At 46.3% G+C, this 22,607-nt stretch overlaps 1 protein-coding gene across 1 annotated transcript in view; it reads left to right on the top strand.

Annotated features, from left to right (window-relative positions):
* The window catches only part of LOC144720748 (vesicle transport through interaction with t-SNAREs homolog 1A-like), a 45,188-nt gene extending 38,739 nt beyond the window's left edge, over positions 1-6,449 (top strand). The window contains exon 8 of the mRNA XM_078597774.1: positions 6,197-6,449. Coding sequence (XP_078453900.1) covers positions 6,197-6,386 — 190 coding nt within the window. The 3' untranslated portion in view covers positions 6,387-6,449. The remainder of the gene's footprint in view (positions 1-6,196) is intronic.
* The last annotated feature ends 16,158 nt before the right edge of the window (positions 6,450-22,607 follow it).

Here is a 22,607-nt window from a genome sequence, read left to right as displayed (position 1 = left end):
TCTAAAAACGCACATCAAATTATATGCTGCATATATAAAATAAATTGTTAAATCGGCAGATAGCAAGCCAGAAGCCATGCAAACCACGTGCTCGAGGAGAGTAACAAGTCACCAGGCTGGGTTTTGGCAGAATGATCGTCGGCTTTTTTAAAATATTAAATTGGAGAAGTTCCGAGTCATGCAAATCATGTACGGTCGATCACGGACAACATGCACGGATTCCGCCACGTCCCGTGCCACCGTTGTGTAATGATCCCAAGTGGGCGAAGTCCGGGCTGGGTTAGGGTTAGTCTGGGTTAGGGTTAGTCTGGGTTAGGGTTAGGCTGGGTTAGGGTTAGGCTGGGTTAGGGATAGGCTGGGTTAGGGTTAGGCTGGGTTAGGGATAGGCTGGGTTAGGGCTAGGCTGGGTTAGGGATAGGCTGGGTTAGGGTTAGGCTGGGTTAGGGTTAGGCTGGGTTAGGGATAGGCTGGGTTAGGGTTAGGCTGGGTTAGGGATAGGCTGGGTTAGGGCTAGGCTGGGTTAGGGATAGGCTGGGTTAGGGTTAGGCTGGGTTAGGGATAGGCTGGGTTAGGGATAGGCTGGGTTAGGGTTAGTCTGGGTTAGGGTTAGGCTGGGTTAGGGTTAGGCTGGGTTAGGGATAGGCTGGGTTAGGGTTAGGCTGGGTTAGGGATAGGCTGGGTTAGGGCTAGGCTGGGTTAGGGATAGGCTGGGTTAGGGTTAGGCTGGGTTAGGGTTAGGCTGGGTTAGGGTTAGGCTGGGTTAGGGTTAGGCTGGGTTAGGGTTAGTCTGGGTTAGGGTTAGTCTGGGTTAGGGTTAGGCTGGGTTAGGGTTAGGCTGGGTTAGGGATAGGCTGGGTTAGGGTTAGGCTGGGTTAGGGATAGGCTGGGTTAGGGCTAGGCTGGGTTAGGGATAGGCTGGGTTAGGGTTAGGCTGGGTTAGGGTTAGGCTGGGTTAGGGATAGGCTGGGTTAGGGTTAGGCTGGGTTAGGGTTAGGCTGGGTTAGGGTTAGGCTGGGTTAGGGTTAGGCTGGGTTAGGGTTAGGCTGGGTTAGGGATAGGCTGGGTTAGGGTTAGGCTGGGTTAGGGTTAGGCTGGGTTAGGGATAGGCTGGGTTAGGGTTAGGCTGGGTTAGGGTTAGGCTGGGTTAGGGTTAGGCTGGGTTAGGGATAGGCTGGGTTAGGGTTAGGCTGGGTTAGGGTTAGGCTGGGTTAGGGTTAGGCTGGGTTAGGGTTAGTCTGAGTTAGGGTTAGGCTGGGTTAGGGTTAGGCTGGGTTAGGGTTAGCCTGGGTTAGGGTTAGGCTGGGTTAGGGTTAGGCTGGGTTAGGGTTAGGCTGGGTTAGGGTTAGTCTGAGTTAGGGTTAGGCTGGGTTAGGGTTAGGCTGGGTTAGGGTTAGGCTGGGTTAGGGTTAGGCTGGGTTAGGGTTAGGCTGGGTTAGGGTTAGGCTGGGTTAGGGTTAGGCTGGGTTAGGGTTAGGCTGGGTTAGGGTTAGGCTGGGTTAGGGTTAGGCTGGGTTAGGGTTAGTCTGGGTTAGGGTTAGGCTGGGTTAGGGTTAGGCTGGGTTAGGGCTAGGCTGGGTTAGGGATAGGCTGGGTTAGGGTTAGGCTGGGTTAGGGATAGGCTGGGTTAGGGTTAGGCTGGGTTAGGGATAGGCTGGGTTAGGGTTAGGCTGGGTGAGGGATAGGCTGGGTTAGGGTTAGGCTGGGTTAGGGATAGGCTGGGTTAGGGTTAGGCTGGGTTAGGGTTAGGCTGGGTTAGGGTTAGGCTGGGTTAGTCTGGGTTAGGGTTAGGCTGGGTTAGGGTTAGTCTGGGTTAGGGTTAGGCTGGGTTAGGGTTAGGCTGGGTTAGGGTTATGCTGGGTTCGGGTTAGGCTGGGTTAGGGATAGGCTAGGTTAGGGTTAGGCTGGGTTAGGGTTAGGCTGGGTTAGGGTTAGGCTGGGTTAGGGTTAGTCTGGGTTAGGGTTAGGCTGGGTTAGGGTTAGGCTGGGTTAGGGTTAGGCTGGGTTAGGGTTAGGCTGGGTTAGGGTTAGGCTGGGTTAGGGTTAGGCTGGGTTAGGGTTAGGCTCGGTTAGGGTTAGGCTGGGTTAGGGTTAGGCTGGGTTAGGGTTAGTCTGGGTTAGGGTTAGGCTGGGTTAGGGTTAGGCTGGGTTACGCTGGGTTAGGGTTAGGCTGGGTTAGGGTTAGGCTGGGCTAGGGTTAGGTTGGTTAGGGTTAGGCTGGGTTAGGGTTAGTCTGAGTTAGGGTTAGGCTGGGTTAGGGTTAGGCTGGGTTACGCTGGGTTAGGGTTAGGCTGGGTTAGGGTTAGACTGGGCTAGGGTTAGGCTGGGTTAGGGTTAGGCTGGGTTAGGGTTAGTCTGAGTTAGGGTTAGGCTGGGTTAGGGTTAGGCTGGGTTAGGGTTAGGCTGGGTTAGGGTTAGGCTGGGTTAGGGTTAGGCTGGGTTAGGGTTAGGCTGGGTTAGGGTTAGGCTGGGTTAGGGTTAGGCTGGGTTAGGGATAGGCTGGGTTAGGGTTAGGCTGGGTTAGGGTTAGGCTGGGTTAGGGATAGGCTGGGTTAGGGTTAGGCTGGGTTAGGGTTAGGCTGGGTTAGGGTTAGGCTGGGTTAGGGATAGGCTGGGTTAGGGTTAGGCTGGGTTAGGGTTAGGCTGGGTTAGGGTTAGTCTGGGTTAGGGTTAGGCTGGGTTAGGGTTAGGCTGGGTTAGGGCTAGGCTGGGTTAGGGATAGGCTGGGTTAGGGTTAGGCTGGGTTAGGGATAGGCTGGGTTAGGGTTAGGCTGGGTTAGGGATAGGCTGGGTTAGGGTTAGGCTGGGTTAGGGATAGGCTGGGTTAGGGTTAGGCTGGGTTAGGGATAGGCTGGGTTAGGGTTAGGCTGGGTTAGGGTTAGGCTGGGTTAGGGTTAGGCTGGGTTAGTCTGGGTTAGGGTTAGGCTGGGTTAGGGTTAGTCTGGGTTAGGGTTAGGCTGGGTTAGGGTTAGGCTGGGTTAGGGTTAGGCTGGGTTCGGGTTAGGCTGGGTTAGGGATAGGCTAGGTTAGGATTAGGCTGGGTTAGGGTTAGGCTGGGTTAGGGTTAGGCTGGGTTAGGGTTAGTCTGGGTTAGGGTTAGGCTGGGTTAGGGTTAGGCTGGGTTAGGGTTAGGCTGGGTTAGGGTTAGGCTGGGTTAGGGTTAGGCTGGGTTAGGGTTAGGCTGGGTTAGGGTTAGGCTCGGTTAGGGTTAGGCTGGGTTAGGGTTAGGCTGGGTTAGGGTTAGTCTGGGTTAGGGTTAGGCTGGGTTCGGGTTAGGCTGAGTTACGCTGGGTTAGGGTTAGGCTGGGTTAGGGTTAGGCTGGGCTAGGGTTAGGTTGGTTAGGGTTAGGCTGGGTTAGGGTTAGTCTGAGTTAGGGTTAGGCTGGGTTAGGGTTAGGCTGGGTTACGCTGGGTTAGGGTTAGGCTGGGTTAGGGTTAGACTGGGCTAGGGTTAGGCTGGGTTAGGGTTAGGCTGGGTTAGGGTTAGTCTGAGTTAGGGTTAGGCTGGGTTAGGGTTAGGCTGGGTTCGGGTTAGGCTGGGTTAGGGTTAGGCTGGGCTAGGGTTAGGCATCATGTGCCTCTCAGCACATGATGCCTACGAAATGTACTTTTTTTCTGTCAACGTCTTGAGATGCGGTTACACTTAGACGCAATGTAAATGCACATTGCATTGGGATTTTTACGTAATTTTGCGCGTTTTGAATTGAATTGGAACGCAAATTCTGACCAAAGGGAGAGGTGTGATGGCCTAGAAAAATGACATTCTGGAGGTGTACGTTTCAAATAGTGATTTTATGGCAACGCAAGTCACAGCTGACCATTGAAGCCGCATGTTTAAAAGACGCTTCAATCTAATCTCCGGATCGACGCCTCCGTCCTATGCGTGCCATTCGCACAACGAACGCGAGCGATCAGGCGCGCTTATCTGCCCTGGAGAAGAGAAACTGAAACGCAGCGGTTATATTTAACCAAGATTAGCAGCCGCCGCGCGGTAGTCCGTGATAGACTACCCATGCTATTTGCAATTTGGCAAAATGTAAAACCAATATATTTTTTGTCCTGCTTGGAGGTGGGGGGGGGGAGAGTCAGTGGGAATATCTCTGCTGTGCGTGGTATTTGTTGAGCACCCTCCCGCTCTTCACAAGTTTGCGGGGTCCTGCTCATTCCTTTCCTACCTTATTCTTCTTTGTCATTCTTTGTGACAGTCTTGGTTACAGGATCAGCTCTGGGCCCAATCATTATCAATTTTGTAAACATATACACACATGCCTTAGTAAATAGAGCTATAACGAGGTCAAAATTTCAATTTCAGTCATTATGTCTTCTTTAATATGAAGCATATGGACAATATATGAAATTAAAGCTGTAGCCTTGAATGTCAATCCGCGTTCTTTTATATAGTATAAAAATGTCCGTGTAAAAGTGGATGTTTGCACCCGCACCAGAATGCGTTTGAGCCAGGGTTCACTTCCTGGCGATGCACACCAATAATAATCGCTATTTAAAAGCCACTGGAGCCTTCCAGGGAAAAACACAATCTACAATGAGTGTGCTCCATCGACATTAAACGTGGGAACGCAAGTTGGCCATGCAAACCCCTCGTTGCGGTTGCGACACGCTGGTCTACTGGGTGCTCGCTTTACGGCAACGTGTTCTTAGAGTGTGTGAGGCTAAACGGAGGATCATTGTGGTTTATAAATATACATTTCCTTTTAAACTCAGCATTTTTATACTGTTTTCCTGTTTCTATAAATAAGGAAATGACTGCACCTGTTTCAAGTTTTCCTCTTTTAACTTATCGCTAAGTAGCCGTTTGGATATGGCTTGCAAGAATGTTTATTTTTAATTATAAGGATTTAAAATGTATTGGCTGCGACCTTTGTAAAGCCCCAGTGTGGGGCTGTGTTTGTAACCCCAGTGCAGCAGGCACGCATGCATGGGTGAGTGCGTAGAAGGCTCAACTATGTTAAAATAAAGTTTAACGTTCCACCTTTGGTTTTTAAACAAAAGAAAATTCGCAATTTCGAATAAATACCAAATAGTAAATAAACCACAGAAACGCGATGAAAAAAAGAGATGGTTCCTAGCACACTCAACTATTACTAAGTCGGTGCGGCTATATTGGAATGTGCATTCGGTATGCGTTTGCTGTTATAAATAACGTGCGCGCTAAATGAACTGGGAGTTGGAATGCAGTGTGAATCACCCATAACCCAAAACCAAACTTCCGGCTAGCTTTTCCATCTAACCCCCACTCGATCAGTGAAGTGCTGCACCCGGCGTAATGTGCCATTTACTTTACAGAAACTTTCCTTCCGCCAGAGTCCAACCGACACGAAATGTCATCGGTGAACGAGAGCTGCTGAAAACAAAGTCAAAACGCAATCGCGATGCGTAAAGCTTTGCGAACAAAGGCAAATGCCGCGCGTTGGTTAATTACAAGAATTCACGTGCTTTCGTTTATTGGAAAGAGAAACAATTTTTGTTGGAGTTTTTTTTGGCAGCGGGGTGTTTTAATGATGATGATGATGATGACTTAAGATAGGACTTGGACGGACAAATAATGTCGAGGCAATTCTCAAGCATTCTGGGCTAACATTGCAATAATAATTTAAAATAATCATTTAAACAAATCAATCATTCAGCACTATCGTTCTAACACACTGTAAATGCAGTGACGTTGTGAGAACATGGTGACTGAGCTCCTAAACTTGATTTTTTTTTAATGCTTAAAACTTGTGTTGGAAAGCAGGGGCCACTCCGTTTAGGCAACTATCTACAAAATGATCTGATTTAGGTGTGCTCATGCCTTGAAGGAAAGCTAACACTTTAATTTGCTTCTCATTCAGGGTATGTTGAGACTGGGGTGGAGTGGCGGTGTAGTAATTGGCGGACTGCACAAGTAAACCCGGCCGCCTGAGATTAATTCCCAGCTACAGCTAACATTAGTGGCGAGTAATATCTGAACCGGTCCTGGACCCATCCACTCCCTTCACCAACCCGCACTGATCAGCATGGTGAAGTATGGTTAGACAACCCCCACAACTAACCATGTGCGGGGAGGCCTTCACCAGCGATGAATTTATAAAAGGCTGCGAAATTGTTGTGCATTGCAAATATTATTACGGTGAGATTTCATAACCCATCTCTGTCCGACCCCATGTGCCCCCGATCACCATTTCCCGTATTTCTCCCCCAGATCTTTGCAGAGCTGTGCACTGGCAGTTGCCTTGGCAGTGTTCACCCTCTGCGCCGTCGCGCTGTGCATCTACCTCGCCCTGCACAAACGCAACCACGGCGCCCTCCTACTGCCCCCCACCAACGCGCCCGTCGCGTCCACGTACTCCCCCGCCACACTGCCACCGGGGACTTCTCAACTGCCTATGTGATCCACACCGCACCCGGCACCTGCAGCGACCATGAAGAGACCGTTGTCCCGCCTCAGAGGTGTGTGGCTATCCTGTCCTGGGTATAGTGGGGCTTGCCACGTCGCTCAGGGGGTGGGGGGGTGGGGGGGGGATGTGTCCCGTCTCTTAACGGCGACGCGGCGAGGCACGAGTCGAGCGTTGCGATGGCGACGTGACCCAACAGTAGCACACGTTCCACTTGTTACACAGGTTTCATGGTTCAGAGCCAACCGGCCGCCCTAATTAACACTGTGGGTTCATAAACCACGAACATACAGTGGCCGTTGACGATCCTGTCGTGTTTTATATGTGTTTATATTGTAAAGAAAACATGGGCCATGTGTGCAGGGATGACGAACAAATTTTGCTACCTAGCAGCTTCGATCCCTTATGTAAAAGTACTGCAGATAATATTCATCTGCAAACCATAGTGCATTCATGGATAGCCTTGTGCTATGAGAATGTCGTGCACACCAAATGTTTATGACTGATTGGGTTTGAATTTGGCGTGTGGGGGGGAGGGGGGGCACACCACATTGATGAATGTATCCGATTTTGCCCAGGTGAAAGCAGTAGTGTTGCTTAAAAAAAGAAAGTCGCTAAATAAATAACGTCCAGCCCAACGTGGCCTGCGGATGAGAAGGTCTTATTCCCAGGCCATGTTGGTAAATGGGGGTTGTTTGACCATATTCACCAGGGCCGGTCAGTGCCCGTGGGTGAGATGGGGAGCCCAGGGGACCTGATCCAAACGTCGCTCGCCACGACTGTCGGCCATCGACGGGAATCGAACCGAGGCCACCAGATTCATAGCACGAGTGTACTGACTGCTGTGTTATCACTCCCCCGCGTGTAACAGATGTGCATGTTTGACTTATGCAAATAATTTTCCACATGTGTTTGTGCATGCAAATTAGTGTGGTAGTTTTGAGGTAAAAAAATTTATCTAAATTTGTAGATGATTTTCTTAATTTATACACGTAATCAACGTTGATACGTTTGATGATGAGGTCATGTACATCTTCGCCATTGTTCGCTCCAGGTGCTGTCGGTGAAATGTCTTGAGTCTGTATCCTATTGTTTTACCTCTTCTCTGGGGTTACAACTGATATGTATATGTACATATACATGTATAAGTACGTGTATATGTACATATCCAGCTTCAGTTTAACCCTCCCTGAGAACCACCCCTCAACTGCGGCCACCAGAGGTGTAACGATGCATCGATTCATCAAAAGGATTATGAAAATTTACACTCACTTCCCAGCTGGCTTGTAGCAGCGTAGTCGCTCTTGTGCAGCCCGTTCCATGAAAAAAAGTAACACGATACACGGAGCGGCAATATTCTGATTCTACACCATGGTTGCGTTGAATGCTTAAGTTCATACCGCGTGCAACGATTGACGTGCATAGCAATCAATGTTTTTCGATATGCCCATTTTTCACATGGCAGCCCAAGGAAGGAAAGGCACCAAAGATGAATGTCCATCTTGGAGGTAGAGCCATCGAATCATCTCCTGTGCACGTGGTCGGCGCATTATGACGTCACGGGACCGTGAGAGACATGGCGACGTCTTGGGGGAGGCTTTCATCCAGCGGTGGATCTCGATGGAGGCTAATGACTAACGTAGCCAGTGGGCCACCGCGCAACGCATTCGACGCAACCGTGGTGTAGAATTAGAATATTGCCTATTCCAGATTTGAAGCTTTCGTGACTGCAAGGATTCTTATTCTTAGGTTTTTTCGGTAAAGTCACGTAGGTAAAAAATTAAAATTAATAAAAGTAAAATTAAAATAAAATAAAAATCACGACGTTTCGGAGGCAACACAAGCCTCCGTCTTCAGGTGGAACCGTCACAGCACGATAGCTGTTGTGTTGCCTCCGAAACGTCGTGATTTTTATTTTATTTTTTTATTTTACTTTTATTAATTTGAATTTTTTACCTACGTGACTTTACCAAAAAAACCTAAAAATAGAATATTGCCGTTCCATGTGTCGCGTTACTTTTTTTCATGGGACGGGCTGCGCAAGAGCAGCAGCAACAACAACAACAACGCTGCTGCTGCTGCTGCAAGCCAGCTGGGAAGTGAGTGTAAATTTTCATAATCCTTCCAGTAAGGGTTTTGTAATCGCGAGCCGTGACCGCCAAATAAACTGAAATTTCCGCGCGTGCAAGTGTGGAGGCTCGAGCCTAACTATAGCAAAATGTTAACCATTACACCACCACCACCACCACACACGGTTTCCTGCAGATTGACATAGCTCTCGCACCCTTGTGAAAACGGAAGTGCCGAGCGTAGGGCTTCCAACTCATTAGTCACGCCGTAGCCTTGACCCCTATTCTCATCAGAGTCGCTTCAGTGCAAGGATAATAGCTTCGTTTTTTTAGTCCTTTCCCGTAAAGTAACGACATTCTATTTGACATTCGGAAAACTGGCTTTGATACACGTATGGAAAACGTTGAAATCGTAGAAATGTATGATGGAGGTCCCGTGCGACACGATGGGCCAATGGCAGTCTTTGGTTCACTTCAATAACATGTGTGACCTAACCCTCTATATGGAACTAGTGGTAAGTACCCGGCGTTTCCCGTGCGAAAAAGACAGACACACACATCATGGACACACTTTCTATGTACATGAGTTTAGTGGAAGAAGCAAGGAACAGAAATATAATTTGTCCGCACACAAACATTATGATTGTAATATGAGCAAGGTGATTATATATAGATACAGTTGACAATGAGGGTGGGATTAAATAAGAACTGTTAATTCAAAATTTGTTAGAGGACATTGTATTGTAAACATGTATCGTCACGAACAGTCAGTTCAGTTACACTCAAATACATGTGAAACGTTCCGACCTGGTCCCCATTTCACGTTTAAAGTACTGAATTCAAACTTCATATTCTTGGTTCTTTCGGTAAAGTCACGTAGAAGGGAAATAATAAAAATAAAACATAATGAGATAAAATTCTCACATTTTATGGGAATTTTATCTTATTATGTTTTATTTTTATTATTAGAATCCATGCAGTCACGAAAGCTTTAGATCGAAATTTTAATTCAAACTGTCAAGTGAGGGGGTGAAATGTGTCTAGGCAGACAACTCTGACTGCAGGTTGGCTGATTTTTGTTGTTGTACCGCTTTGCCAGTTGTAAAATGAGGCCCTCAAAGTCACATAGTAATAATACAATAGATGGAGCTGAAATATTTTTTTGAGAATATATTTGTTTTAATGGTTTACGTATTACAAATGCGTCTGGGATGCAATTGAAGTCTTTTAAGTTTATGAAGGAAGCCTTTGACATTCTATGATATTCTTGCGTATGACAATAAGTTCAGGAACGAAATGCCAATGTTGACGTCTGAGCCACGAGAAGGCTTCAGGACAGAGTTTGTGTAGTTTTGCGATTCCTCCGCGGAATATATTGGCTCACTAGCCTTTGCAGTTACAAACACTCGTACGTGATTCACTACTCACCGTCAACATCGAACACAGTGGTGTGTTTAGTGCAGACTCACTGCATGGAAGAATACTCTCAGAAACAAACTTCACCAAACAATTCCATCATCAGCCGCTATTTTCATGAAACACACCGGGGCCCTTAATCACCGCATTCACGTCGAGTGCGCTTAGTTAATGCTTCACATCATAACAGCCCACTTCGTTGGCTGCTGTGCAGCTGGAGACTTTGCAGCCTTGCCAGTAATAATTGTTCGATTAATTCACTCACCATTGTTTTTTCTTCTTCTTTATTTAAATCCGCTCGCCCGTTGCACGGCTGTGCTTGCTTTTTTTGGGTGGGGGGGGGGGGAATTATTTACAACCAGGGCGTCAATTTAGCCGGGTTCTGTTTGGGTTTCGGAACCCAGAAAATGTTAATCCGGCACACCACATCCAGTATACTTCTCGCTATGGATGTGGTTGTGTGCTACTCCAGTCGACCAACTGCAGCGATAAATTAACCCCCTGCCTGCAAACAATGCAATTCCGTTCAAAGAATTTCAGCAAAGGTTGACAGAACAGTAACCGTGTTGCGATGTAACAAAGCCATCTAGGACCTGCACGTGAGCTGATTTCATTCATTCATCTCCACAGTAGACACACACTCTTGGCGTGTTCCTTCCTTTGGCGGCCACTTTGTGCGAAAAAAACTACAACTTTATTCAGAAACGAGAACTAAGATTCCTGTACTACCAGTTGGAACCGTTAAAATGATGAATGTACTTTTTAAAACTGGACCGGAATTTACACCGGTGGTTATTTTGTCCATTTCACTGGAGCACTAAAACCTCGGGAAACGTTGCTCACCGACTTGACGGTCACCAGAAGAGTTGCAATGATGCTTTGAACAAAACTTTAATCATATTGCAAATGCCCTATCCTATGCAATGAACACTACAAAGAACCCTCTCTCTGATGCAAACAAACAGTGGGTGCGAGGTTACTGCGGAAAAATAGTCGTGAATCTTTTAACTCGGATAGCGTCGAGGAAACAAATAAAATATGATGCACAGTGTACTAGGAGACAACACCAATTGCATCATTCACGAATCAGCCACTGTGGAATAAGTGGCATAAAAAAATGGTACAGTCTATCAATCTAACACAGAATGAATGTGAGCTATTTCCATATCACCTTTCTATCTGTACTGATGAGATCCCAAGGGTCTCGCCCTAAGGATGAGGGAGAGTCCACCTCAGGGCCTTTAACCCTTTGCTTCTTTGTCTGAAAATGAAAAGGTTGTTCATATAAAAGGAAAGAATTTCACCAAGTATAGTGGAGAGTTTTATATATATATCAGTTTTTCTGGCAGTTTTGAAGAGTAGAATGATTGAGGCATCAATCCATGATTGAGATATTTCACTTCTGTGTAAACATTTGCTAAATAGGTCTGCCAATGTTGTCCATAACAACTTGTTCTGTTACTTCGATGATGTCCCAAGCTATACCATCATGTCCAGGATATTTCTCTGTATACAATGAAGGGCAGATCCATTTGGGTCTCATCACATGTAGAGACATTGTTCAGGAGGATCACTTGGAACAGAATAACAGAACATGTAAAGACGAAACCACCACGTGAGAAGGCACATACATTACCAATCCGATGTCTGGATTTGGCATTCCTCGAAGGCACTGGTTTACCATCGACTGCATCAGAACTTCAAGATGTCGATGCACACATCTCCTTCGTGAATGGAAAACTAAAGACAAGCAACAGTAGTCTCACTGTGGCCGTGCAACCCAAACTATGAACCTTAGAGTAAACCACTATATTTAAATTTAAAGCTTTCGTGACTGCAGGGATTCATCTTCTTGGTTCTTTCGGTAAAGTCACGTAGAATGGAAATAATAAAATAATAAAAATAAAACATAATAAAATAATTCTCACGACGTTTCGGCCACAACGCAAGCAGCCGTCCTCAGGTGGAGAATAGGTTTGTCGAGAAGACAGTCATTCAGACTCTACGTTACTTTACCGAAAGAACCAAGAAGATAAACCACTATAGTGTGCGCTTCTTCAATGGAGGAGGAGGGACAGCAAACTACACGAACTCTCCTGAAGCCTTCTCATGGACAGCAGACCTGGAAATTAGCAATGAGCTCCTGAACATATTGCCAAACACAAGGCTATAACCAATCGGATGCTGGGAATGAATACTGGACATTAAATCATCTTATTTGTGTAGCCTGTGTAGACTATTAAAATGCATTAAATACAGTGAACGATGGTGCAGTAATCTGAGATTACAAAGCAAGGCCTAAACATAACATTTAGAAATAATAACATTGATAAAAGATCAGCTCATGTGGAGGTGCCAGGTTGATTGTAATATCGAAGGACCATGAGAGGCGGCTATGTGGCTTGGGACTCCTTCATCCAGCAGGGGATTGACCATGGATGACGATAGCAAGTAAAATATTCCTGCGGAGGGAGCTGGTAGGAACGTTGGGTTGCTCGGTCAATAGCCAGGGTCAACGGCGGCGTGGTGTATTCCGCAAATATGGCCGACTGTGAAGGCGGGCACAAGCCGGCGTGAGTAGGTTAAACGTTGAGTTTTATAAGGACACCACGGGGTGACCAGCCCCTCCCAGCCCCACTCCTCTCACCCCCCGCCCAGCCCCACCCTCCCCACCCAGCCCCTCCCCACTGTCCCCACCCAGCCCCTCTCCTCCCAGCCCCACCCTCCCCACCAAGCTCCTCCCCATCCTCCCCTCCCTACCAAGCCCCTCCCTCGCCACCCAGCCCCTCCCTTCACGACGGACGGACGGACACAATAATCCCCTGTGGGCTGGTGTAACCAGGAGGGTCATACCAGTAAAACAGTACATACAACACAAAATAATAATGGGATGAAAAAAAACATGCATGGATCTCACGTTACATTGTAATTTTAAATTTAAGTGCAACGGTGCTGTTATTTTTCAAGTTATTTAAAGTGTCTGCCGACACTCACAATCCGATTGTGTAACTTTATACCGTGTAGTTCACGCAAAAGATTTCATTCAGTGTACACTTATGCTGATATACAGAATTAAATTGTACATCAGGAGGGGATGCATAAGGGGGCAATGTTTTTGTAAAGTTTTTTTTCCCCATTCTCTTTACAAATCTGGCCACGGGCTGAACATTGAATTCTGCTCTCTGCCGACTATCCGTGTGGTATCCTCTATGAGGTCATTGTTGCTACAACAACAAAGCAACAACAATGACTCACAATAGATAAAATATCCAGCACTGAACGTTGGACTGAGTATCATCCATTTTAAGAGGTACGTGGAGTAACTAAGAAATGTAATAAATGTAATGCATGTTCCATTATCAATCCACTATATGGGGGTTGTTTGACCCTACCTCGCCACACTGGTCAGTGTGAGCTGGTGAAAAGGATGTCCAAGACCAGTCCAGATATTAACCGCCGCTGGTATTAGCTTTCGCTAGGAATGGCATGCTGGTGGGCAGGTTATTCAAGCAATGTGCAAGCCACCGAAGTGACTAAGGCATAGTATAAAATATTAACTGTTCCTGTATATAAGAGTGCTCTTTGTAAGCTTGATGTGCATTGACCGTGTTGCCGGATGTCTTGTACTGCCTTCGTCATGGTGTACCTTAGTGGAGGTTAACTGCAGTGCACAGCAACAATGTGAGAAACCTCCATTTCAAAACAAGTCATGTTCACTACCCATCACTCACTTTGATGTTCTACTGAAGGAATAATACAAGGCATGCCCCAAACGTGACGCCTCCCGTTTTTTTTTATCAATAGCTCTTTACTGAAATGTTACAAATATATATAAACCCATTCATGGGAATGCTGTGAACATAGCCACCATAATTTTCCGTGCGGCAGTAAAATGTGTCGCGTAGCATTTGTGAACAACATCCTGTAGAAGCAGTGTAATTTTCAAAATGTTGCCAATGTGAGCCATCCTTCAAAGGGCTGATCAAATTAGAAAGCTGAATGTTGTCCAGATCTGGGCTGTATGGTGGATGGGGCAGCACAAACAAACCAAGCTTTGCAATGGCTCTTGAAAATGGTCTGGGAATTGCCACAATCTGGCACTGTGAAAGAGGGCTTCTGCCATATAACACAGTTCATGACATTCCCATTATTTGACATGTAAATGATGTCTCACAAAACTATCAAAATAATGTACAGTATTTATTTATTCGTATTTGCTTTCAGGATCAGAATATTTGTTGGTACCAGAGGAATCCGATGAGCTGCAAAGCTCTTTTTCACAGATGTCCAGTAAATTAGGCAATACTTTTAGGGTATGCCTCATACACAATATTGAATAACACTCTCTGTGGTTTGATGTCGTGTAAAAAAACCAAACAAATTCAGTGAAATTATCAGCAAGAAGGAAATCTTTATTTAGAACTTGTTTTCTTTTGTTGAAAAAGTTTCGCCCTCAGATGAAGCTATAAATAGCGGCACATGAAAGTGACTGGGGCCACGAGGGCTGGGACGTGTTAAGGGAATAAAGCGGCATGACGGCTGGCCACTGTGTTTCCCTCAGGCAGCACTGTCGTGTCCTCGTGGGAACTGCTAGGCCTCACATGACGTGATGGAACCAATGATGTTAAATCTATCGGTGTGGCCGCTAACGACGTGTAGAAAGGACGGGTGTATCTTGTCAAAGTCATTTCGAGCACGTGTATACATTTATATCTGAATTGAATTACAATAATTATATGCCCAGCGCACTATCTTGCAGGGACTATGTGTACGGAACAATGATGAAAACCTACAGGCCGGTTAACACCTTATTTATGGTGGCAGAATATAATCTTGAAAATCATCACTAAATCATGTATTATTGACCACTCCTTGGCAGCTTCATGCATGCATCCAGTGCAATGCATATCTGTAGATTTTCAACTGAATATACATTATTTAATCATCTGTAGGCTATTAACTAGAGAATAATTTATGGCCCCTCAAAAATAAGGCATCACCCCTACCTACATCAAACACTTTATTTTAAATGAGGCTGGATGAAAATGATCCGTTTTCCATCAAGTGTTCATAATTTCAAGCGGTGAATTCCACCGACATTCGCGAGCCCCGTTCCGCGCGTGGGACCTGGACGCTAGCGCAGACGCGAGAGACGCTCAGATGTGACGGCTTGAAAGCATGGGGGGGGGGAGGGGGGGGGGGACCCAGGTGCCCGAGAGTGAACCGGCGCAGGTCAAGCAGATTGCGCGCTTTGATTAGGGCGAGGGCTTTCATCGCGAGTGGAACCTGGCTGCCGGGCCGGTAACGCCGGAGCTGCTGTGGGGAGGCATTTAGTCGGCTTAATCAGCCGAAGAGCGCTGCGCTGGGGGTAAAGCCGGCCCCGGCTAGTGGGTCTTCCCGCCGATGTAGTAATGGTGTCGGAGAAGTCAGAGTTGAGCCAAGCCGAGGTGTCCCGGAGGAGCTCATTAAGTCATAAAGCGCGGGGGCGAGACAGACGCATGGACAGCAGCCACACGCCACCCGCCACCCGGACATACCATTTGATTTTATTATAAGGGCTGTCAGTCTTTTCATTTTAATCCAGGATTAGGCAGAGCCTTGCAGCACAGCGTGTCAGCAGCCTGGGGAAATGAGCTGTTACCTGTGCCTCCTTGCGGGGGGATATCTCTCATTCCAGGCCAAGCTGCCAGCCCAGGTTTGGTCCCATTAGCTCACCTGTCAGTGGTGCGGGCGGCTTGCCCCAAACTCCACGCAAGGCCCGTTTGAAGAGACTGGCTTCTGGCATTAGTGTCTCAAGCAGGAATGAGCCTCTCATTACTAGCCCTTATCACTGATACGTGCCATACACCCTCCGCTTGCTAGCTCGCCTTCAGAGTTGGCTGCAATGGATCATAAGTTTTGAAACGCTTCCCCTGCTGGTGTAACTATATCAGAAATTCAGTTACATCGATGTGGGAAAATATGATTTGTTTAAAAGAGACATGGGATTGAAGAACCCGATTTTAAATGCTTAATAGATGTTTTGGTTATATGTGCACGAGTAATTAATGTCACAAATAGCATGCCACAATTTGCATGTGTGTAATGTTTAAAATGTAATGTGTTCACTTCAGGACGATGTTTCCAATAGAGGAGTCGTGGCACAGTGGTGAGTGCACTGCGCTATTAACCTAACAGGATGATTCTGATTCCTGGACATGGCAAACATCAGTGGTATCTGAACTGTATCTGAACTGGTTCTTGGTGTCCTTCCACCACTTCGCCAGCCTGCACTCACCAGCATTGTTAAGTACGGTCAAACAACCCCCCATGACTGACATGGCATGAAGAGGTGGATTTCTTGCAGCAGTGGGCTCTGACATGTAAGCTACTCACCGCACAAATGTTGGGCACGTTATAAATTGGACTTAATGTTTGTATTCAATAATAACAAAAAAATGCATAATTTTTCCAATATAAAATAGACACAATCACACACTGCGTATTTTTTACACAATAGCAATTTACAATGACATACAGTCATGCTGCTCATGTGGATTAGTTGTACGAATGATTGCGGCAAAATTAGGCAACATTAGCCTATGGTAATAATAACTTACAACAACCTCTCTCGTTTTATAACCTTGAGGGTGGAATCATATATTCAGCACAGACAGCAGCGCTATAAAGTATATTGCACACACATATAGGCGTAATTCCAGGACAGTTGTCGCATTCTTTTCAATGATTAATATTTGCTTTGTATAAACTGCATGAAGACTAGGGAAATAAACTGGGTTTAGGGTTGGCTGAGGGTTACGGTTAGTGTAAGGTTAGGTTCGAATTAGGTTAGGGTGAGGTTAGGGTAAGGTTATGGTTAGTTTAGGGTTCCGGTTTAGAGTTAGCTTAGGGTTAGGATTAGGTTAGGAGCTAGTTTGCGGTTATGGTTACGGGTTAGGGTTTAAGGCTAGGGCTTAGGGTTAGGTTAGGTTAGGGTTGGAGTTAGCTTAGGGTTAGGTTGAGTTATGGTAGGGTTATGGGTTAGTGTTAGGTTAGGTTAGGGTTAGGCTTAGGTTAGGCTTGGGGTTAGGTTAGTGTTAGGGATAGTTAGGCTAGGTAGGGTTTGGGTTAGGGGCTAGGGTAAGGTTAGGGTTAGGTTGGGTTTGGGTTAGGTTAGGGTAAGGGCTTAGGGTTAGTGTCAGATTAGGGTTCGGGGTTAGGGTTAGATTATGGTTGGGTTAGGGTTAGCGTCAGGTTAGGTTTAAGGGTTGGGGTTAAAGTTTAGGATAGGGTTACGGTTATGGTTAAGTTAAGGTTAGGGTTGGGGTTAGGTTAGGGTTTGGCTATGGGTTAGATCAGGGTTAGGGTTTGGTTAGGGTTTGGTTTGGGGTTAGATCAGGGTTAGGGTTTAGAGTTAGCGTTAGGGTTGGGTTAGGGTTTAGAGTTATTTGTAATCAATAGTGCATTTTTTAGACTCGGACCAATTAAAAAGAGCTTAACTACAGGCATGGAAGACTGTGGCTGGGATCCCTTGAGCGGATTGTCAGGGGATATATTAATTCCCGGATGGAGTGTATCAGTTGTAAACTTGTTGTATGACAATTTGGGTAGGAATCATCGCTGCTCTCACACCAGTAGGTTTTCTGTAACAAGAATGTGGAAAGGCCATTGAAACGCTGTCGGCTGATCACTGCTTATACTATTTATCAGGTATTGCATCTTAATATTGTGACTGAAATTTACAACTCTGTTCATAATCAACGTTTTTGGGTTTAGATCGCGTTATTTATAAATGTGTCGTAACCCTCCACCACCCGACACGGCCAATCAGTAAAAAAGTGTCACGTTGACAAAATACAAATAGTTCACTGCTTTAGCCCACCGGTGTGTTGAAGCGCGAAACCACAACATTTACAATTTGAGTACGACGTTTCGCTGGTCTTTGCATCCAGCATCATCGGGCAATTCGCCCGATGATGCTTCAACACACCGGTGGGCTAAAGCAGTGAACTATTTGTCTTTTGTCAACGTGACACTTTTTTACTGATTGGCCGTGTCGGGTGGTGGAGGGTTACGACACATTTATAAATAACGCGATCTAAACCCAAAAACGTTGATTATGAATAATATTGGTCGCGAAAGCCTACGTGTTAAACTTACAACTCTGTGTCAATCAACTGCCGGATGAATGCCCCCCGCCCGCTGCCGCCCCCTGCCCACACACATCATGTCAGCCAGTGTGTGGGTTATTTGACCATACTTCACTACGCTGGTCAGTGCGGGTTGGTGAAGCCCACTGCTGATGTTAGTCTTGGCCGGGAACTTATTGCACGAACCACTGCGCCACCTCTTCAATGGAAATGTACTTAACGTACAGTATGAAATAAACAACCTACACTTCGTTTAAAATAACATCTTAGAGCCAAAATACAAATAAAGTGCTGTGTAATGGAAATGTGTGGCTGCAAGTATGACGAAAAGTTCAAAGGAATGTTTTAAATATTTATTTAATTATGTGTTTGTTTTGCCAAAATTAACAACTGATGTGCTGTTTGCGTAGCGTCTTGTTTTAGTATTGTGACTTCTGTGTCTGCGCACTCGTTATTACTTTATATACTATGCAATAGCAGTTGTGCACAGTGTTGGTGGATCTAGGTAGTGACATGATGCGCCACGAAGACGGAACATAAAACATGTGCGCACGGAAACGTTGACAATTGTAGGAGAAATGCACACAGTAGGACAGACTGCGCGCCTTAAGAGCAATGGCAATCGCTTAGGGGCCGTCCATAAATGACGTCACGCGATTTTGGACGATTTTTGACCCCCCCCCTCGTCACAAAAAGTCAGACACCCCTCAAATATGATGTCACGAAGCTCTGCCCCCCCCCCCCCCAATAAAATAAAACATGCTTAAAATCGCTTGAAACTATTGTCAATGTAGTGCGTATTTGATGTGTCGCTGCACTCTAAAGTTGTAGAAGAAAACATTTATCAAAAAGTCTATTTAATTAAGTAGAAAGTGTTGTCTATATGTATTTAAAGTTACGCATTTTTATGTGACGTCACATTTCTCAACCCCCCCCCCGTCACAAATGTTTGACACCCCCCCCCCCTAGGTACGTGACGTCATTTATGGACGGCCCCTTAACGCCTCTTGGAGGTATTCTCCGGATTATTAGACGCTCCTGAGAATAAGACGCACACCTCCGATCGTGTGTCGGGTGTCAACAAAGCCATGCAAATCTGGTCTCCCGTACACACATACACTGGATTTTAAGACGCACCACCAACGTTTGCTTTAATTGTGTAACGACAATTGAGATTCCATGCGGCGTGAGCGTGGACTCGTCTCCACGTGAGGTTATTAACAGGGGAGTCAGCCGAGAGTGCGAATGCACTAGTGGCCACGGCAGGTTAATGACAGGGGGGTCTCAGTTGTGAGTGCGAAGGGACTGGTGACTACGTGGTCAGGTGACGGAGGAGGACCGTGGAGTCTGCCGGTGGAGCGAGCGTCCAATCAGCGAGAAGGTTCGAGAAGGGGGGCGTGGCCTCGTGGCGGTATTTAAGGGGGAGATGCGCGGGAGACTCGGGGCTGTTGCGGTGGGGGTCTCCGCCTGATGGCAAGGGAACGTGTTTTTAATAAAGTGCCATCTCAAGAGAAGTGTGTCAAGTCGTCATTACACTTGCAAGGAAAACAAAGTGCGTCTTATAATCCGAACATTGCCTATCGTACTATATTTTGCAGGTGCTTAGTTCGTGCTCTGGACTTTGCCTATAGGTGATACAGAAATCAGCGGGCCAGGATTTGCAAATTAGAAGCAATTAACAAATACAGCCAGTAATGAGACAACTGTTGTAAGTGGTTATGGGATTTGAACTTGGTGTCACGGAGTTTATCATTGGCCGTACAGAGCGCTAACCACTGCGCCACGGCTCCTCCCCGCTCCTGTTTACTTTTTCAGTTTCCAGTTTCATTTATTAGGTATAGCCCTGTGAGCCATGCGGCTCTCGACTCGGGTGCAGCTGCAACAAACACAAACATGAACAAGGAACACCTTAAAGTGACTACGCACAACATAAAAATTCAGGAAAAAACAGCAAAGTCTTCCAGAAAAAGCACCGTATATCAACGCTGTGTGCAAAAATCACATTGGGATGCAAGTCAAACAATAACAACCATAAGACAATTTATATTAAAGTTATCAGTCTAACTCTGTACTACAACAAACAAATATGGCTATACTAAAACGTTTTCGAAATCACCAAATTAAAGCTATAAAAACAATGTAACAGTGATCATAGGAACTGTGATTGAAATTTAACAATAAACGAGAAACATAACATGTACGACCAAACTTTGTAGCCATAGCTGGCAGCATGGGTCACTCCATAACAGCAGGAGTATCAGTAGGAATATCAAAAATGTTCTATGCACCTCGTGCAGTTGTGTCGGTCGTAAGTAGAGGTTGAAATGAATGGGCATGAACGGCCGCGTGTATCGATCTCCATATTTATTGTCGTATCAAAAGGACTATCGGTGTGTATTTGTAGTGGTGGTGTTGACGCGCGCCGACAGTGAGAGATCACGGGGCGGCGCGGGTTGCGTGGTTGTGCGCGCTGACACAAGGTGGGAAATAGGATCGTGGGCAGCGCGCGGTGATTGGTCAACTGGGGTGGGTGCTCTCAGCGACGTCCGCATGAGGGACTATAAAGGGGGACGCGCGGGAGCACTCGGGGAGTTGTTAACCAGTTGAAGATCGAAGACGGAGTTGAAGAGGTAGGGCCCTGAGACCCCTAGTCCCGCTGTCCTTGTAAGGGCCGGGACCCTGTGCGGCTCAGAGGCGAGACTATGGGACCCGTGGTCTGACGTCCATGTGGGACGAGGCTGTGGGACCCAGAGTCGAGACGGACACCCCAGCCGGGTGGGTTCCGAGAAGCTACGGGGCAATCTTAATTTAGGAGCTTTCGTGACTGCAGGAATTATTCTTTGGTTCTTTTCGGTTAAGTCACGTCTAAAAATAAAATAATAAATTAAAATAAAATAACATATTACGACGTTTCGATTGCAACACAAGCAATCATCATCAGGCATAAAAGAAATAGCAACAAAAATCTAACTAGAAAAAACTATAGACAGACATACAAGCAGACAGACATCACAACGGCACACAGAGAGAGGAGCAAGCTGACAACGCGGCACGGGCACGCAAGCCTGAAAATTAGGAGTGTGCCTGCCTCCTAATTTTCAGGCTTGCGTGCCCGTGCCGCGTTGTCAGCTTGCTCCTCTCTCTGTGTGCCGTTGTGATGTCTGTCTGCTTGTATGTCTGTCTATAGTTTTTTCTAGTTAGATTTTTGTTGCTATTTCTTTTATGCCTGATGATGATTGCTTGTGTTGCAATCGAAACGTCGTAATATGTTATTTTATTTTAATTTATTATTTTATTTTTAGACGTGACTTAACCGAAAAGAACCAAAGAATAAGCTACGGGGCGTTAGAGCCCGTGTGGGTGTAGCCAGGGGAACCCCGTGGGTTAGGCTGCAGTTAGCCACCCGTGTAATATAAGTTGGTGTTAATAAAGAGTGTGCTACCCGTGAAGGTCGTCTCCCGTCAAGTTACTACATTACATATTTATAGGCACAGTAGCCTCAAGTGCATCGGTCATGGGGCGTGCTCTTTGGCCATACTTCACCACGCTGGTCAATGCGAGCTTGCGAAAGGTGGGCATTGGGGACGCCTTCACCCAGCAATGGAGTGGTCATGGCCAATGATGATACACGGCTTGGGCAATAACGTTGTACCGTACAATCATAAATAGCTTTACACAAAGACAATGCAGAAAACCTCAGCAAGTGTCATTTGAATATTGGCATTTTGTTGATGACCCAGCGGCGATATAGTGTCTAGTTTTATTATTTACCCTGCACGTTTCTCCAAAAATCGCGTGTAAACGCAGTGCACCCCGCACCTCGGATTCGCACGGTTGGCTGCGTACGGTGCGAAAGAAGTTCAACATACTGTACATACATGCGTCTGAATAATAATATTATGTTACAGCTCTTTGTCAGCCCACTGCTGGATGAAGGCCTGCCCCCCTCCCCCCCCACGCATGCCGTGTCGGTCATGGGGAGGAGGGGGTTATTTGACCATACTTCACCACGCTGATCAATGGGTGGGTGGGTGGGGGCGTGAAGTATCACTGAATGGGTTCATGTGACGCAAAGGGAATTTGCGGCAGCACCCAAACGGTGGAGTCAAGTAGAAACGGAACTGAAAAGCGGAACACGCAACAAGATGGCAATGGGCGAAATTCATAACTTGTCTCCAGCAATCACTGGTGAACGAGGGGCTCAATGGTCAACGATCCTCTTGTATTTTTCGATTTAAAGCTTTCGTGACTGCAGGGATTCATCTTCTTGGTTCTGTCGGTAAAGTCACGTAGAATGGAAATAATAAAATAATAAAAATTAAACATAATAAAATAAATTTTTATTTTTATTATTTTATTATTTCCATTCTACGTGACTTTACCGATAGAACCAAGAAGATGAGACCCTCTTGTATTCGCGTTTTCATCGTGCGACCGTGGGGCGGAAGTCCGCGCCTATGTGTCCACGTGGAGGTCAGGGTGTGCCACTGATGAGCGCCGTGTATTGAACCACACGCGCACAAAGTACGAGCGCTGAAAATAACCACGCAGCAGCAGATGCAGCGTGACAAGCGTCATTTGCACGCCGTGGCACTGTGTACGAT

The sequence above is a fragment of the Lampetra planeri genome, chromosome 9, assembly GCF_965212315.1.
Source record: "Lampetra planeri chromosome 9, kcLamPlan1.2.h2, whole genome shotgun sequence".
Taxonomy (NCBI): Eukaryota; Metazoa; Chordata; class Hyperoartia; order Petromyzontiformes; family Petromyzontidae; genus Lampetra; species Lampetra planeri.
The sequence above is the reverse complement of the archived record's forward strand: the minus strand, read 5'-3'. Positions and strand labels throughout refer to the sequence as shown.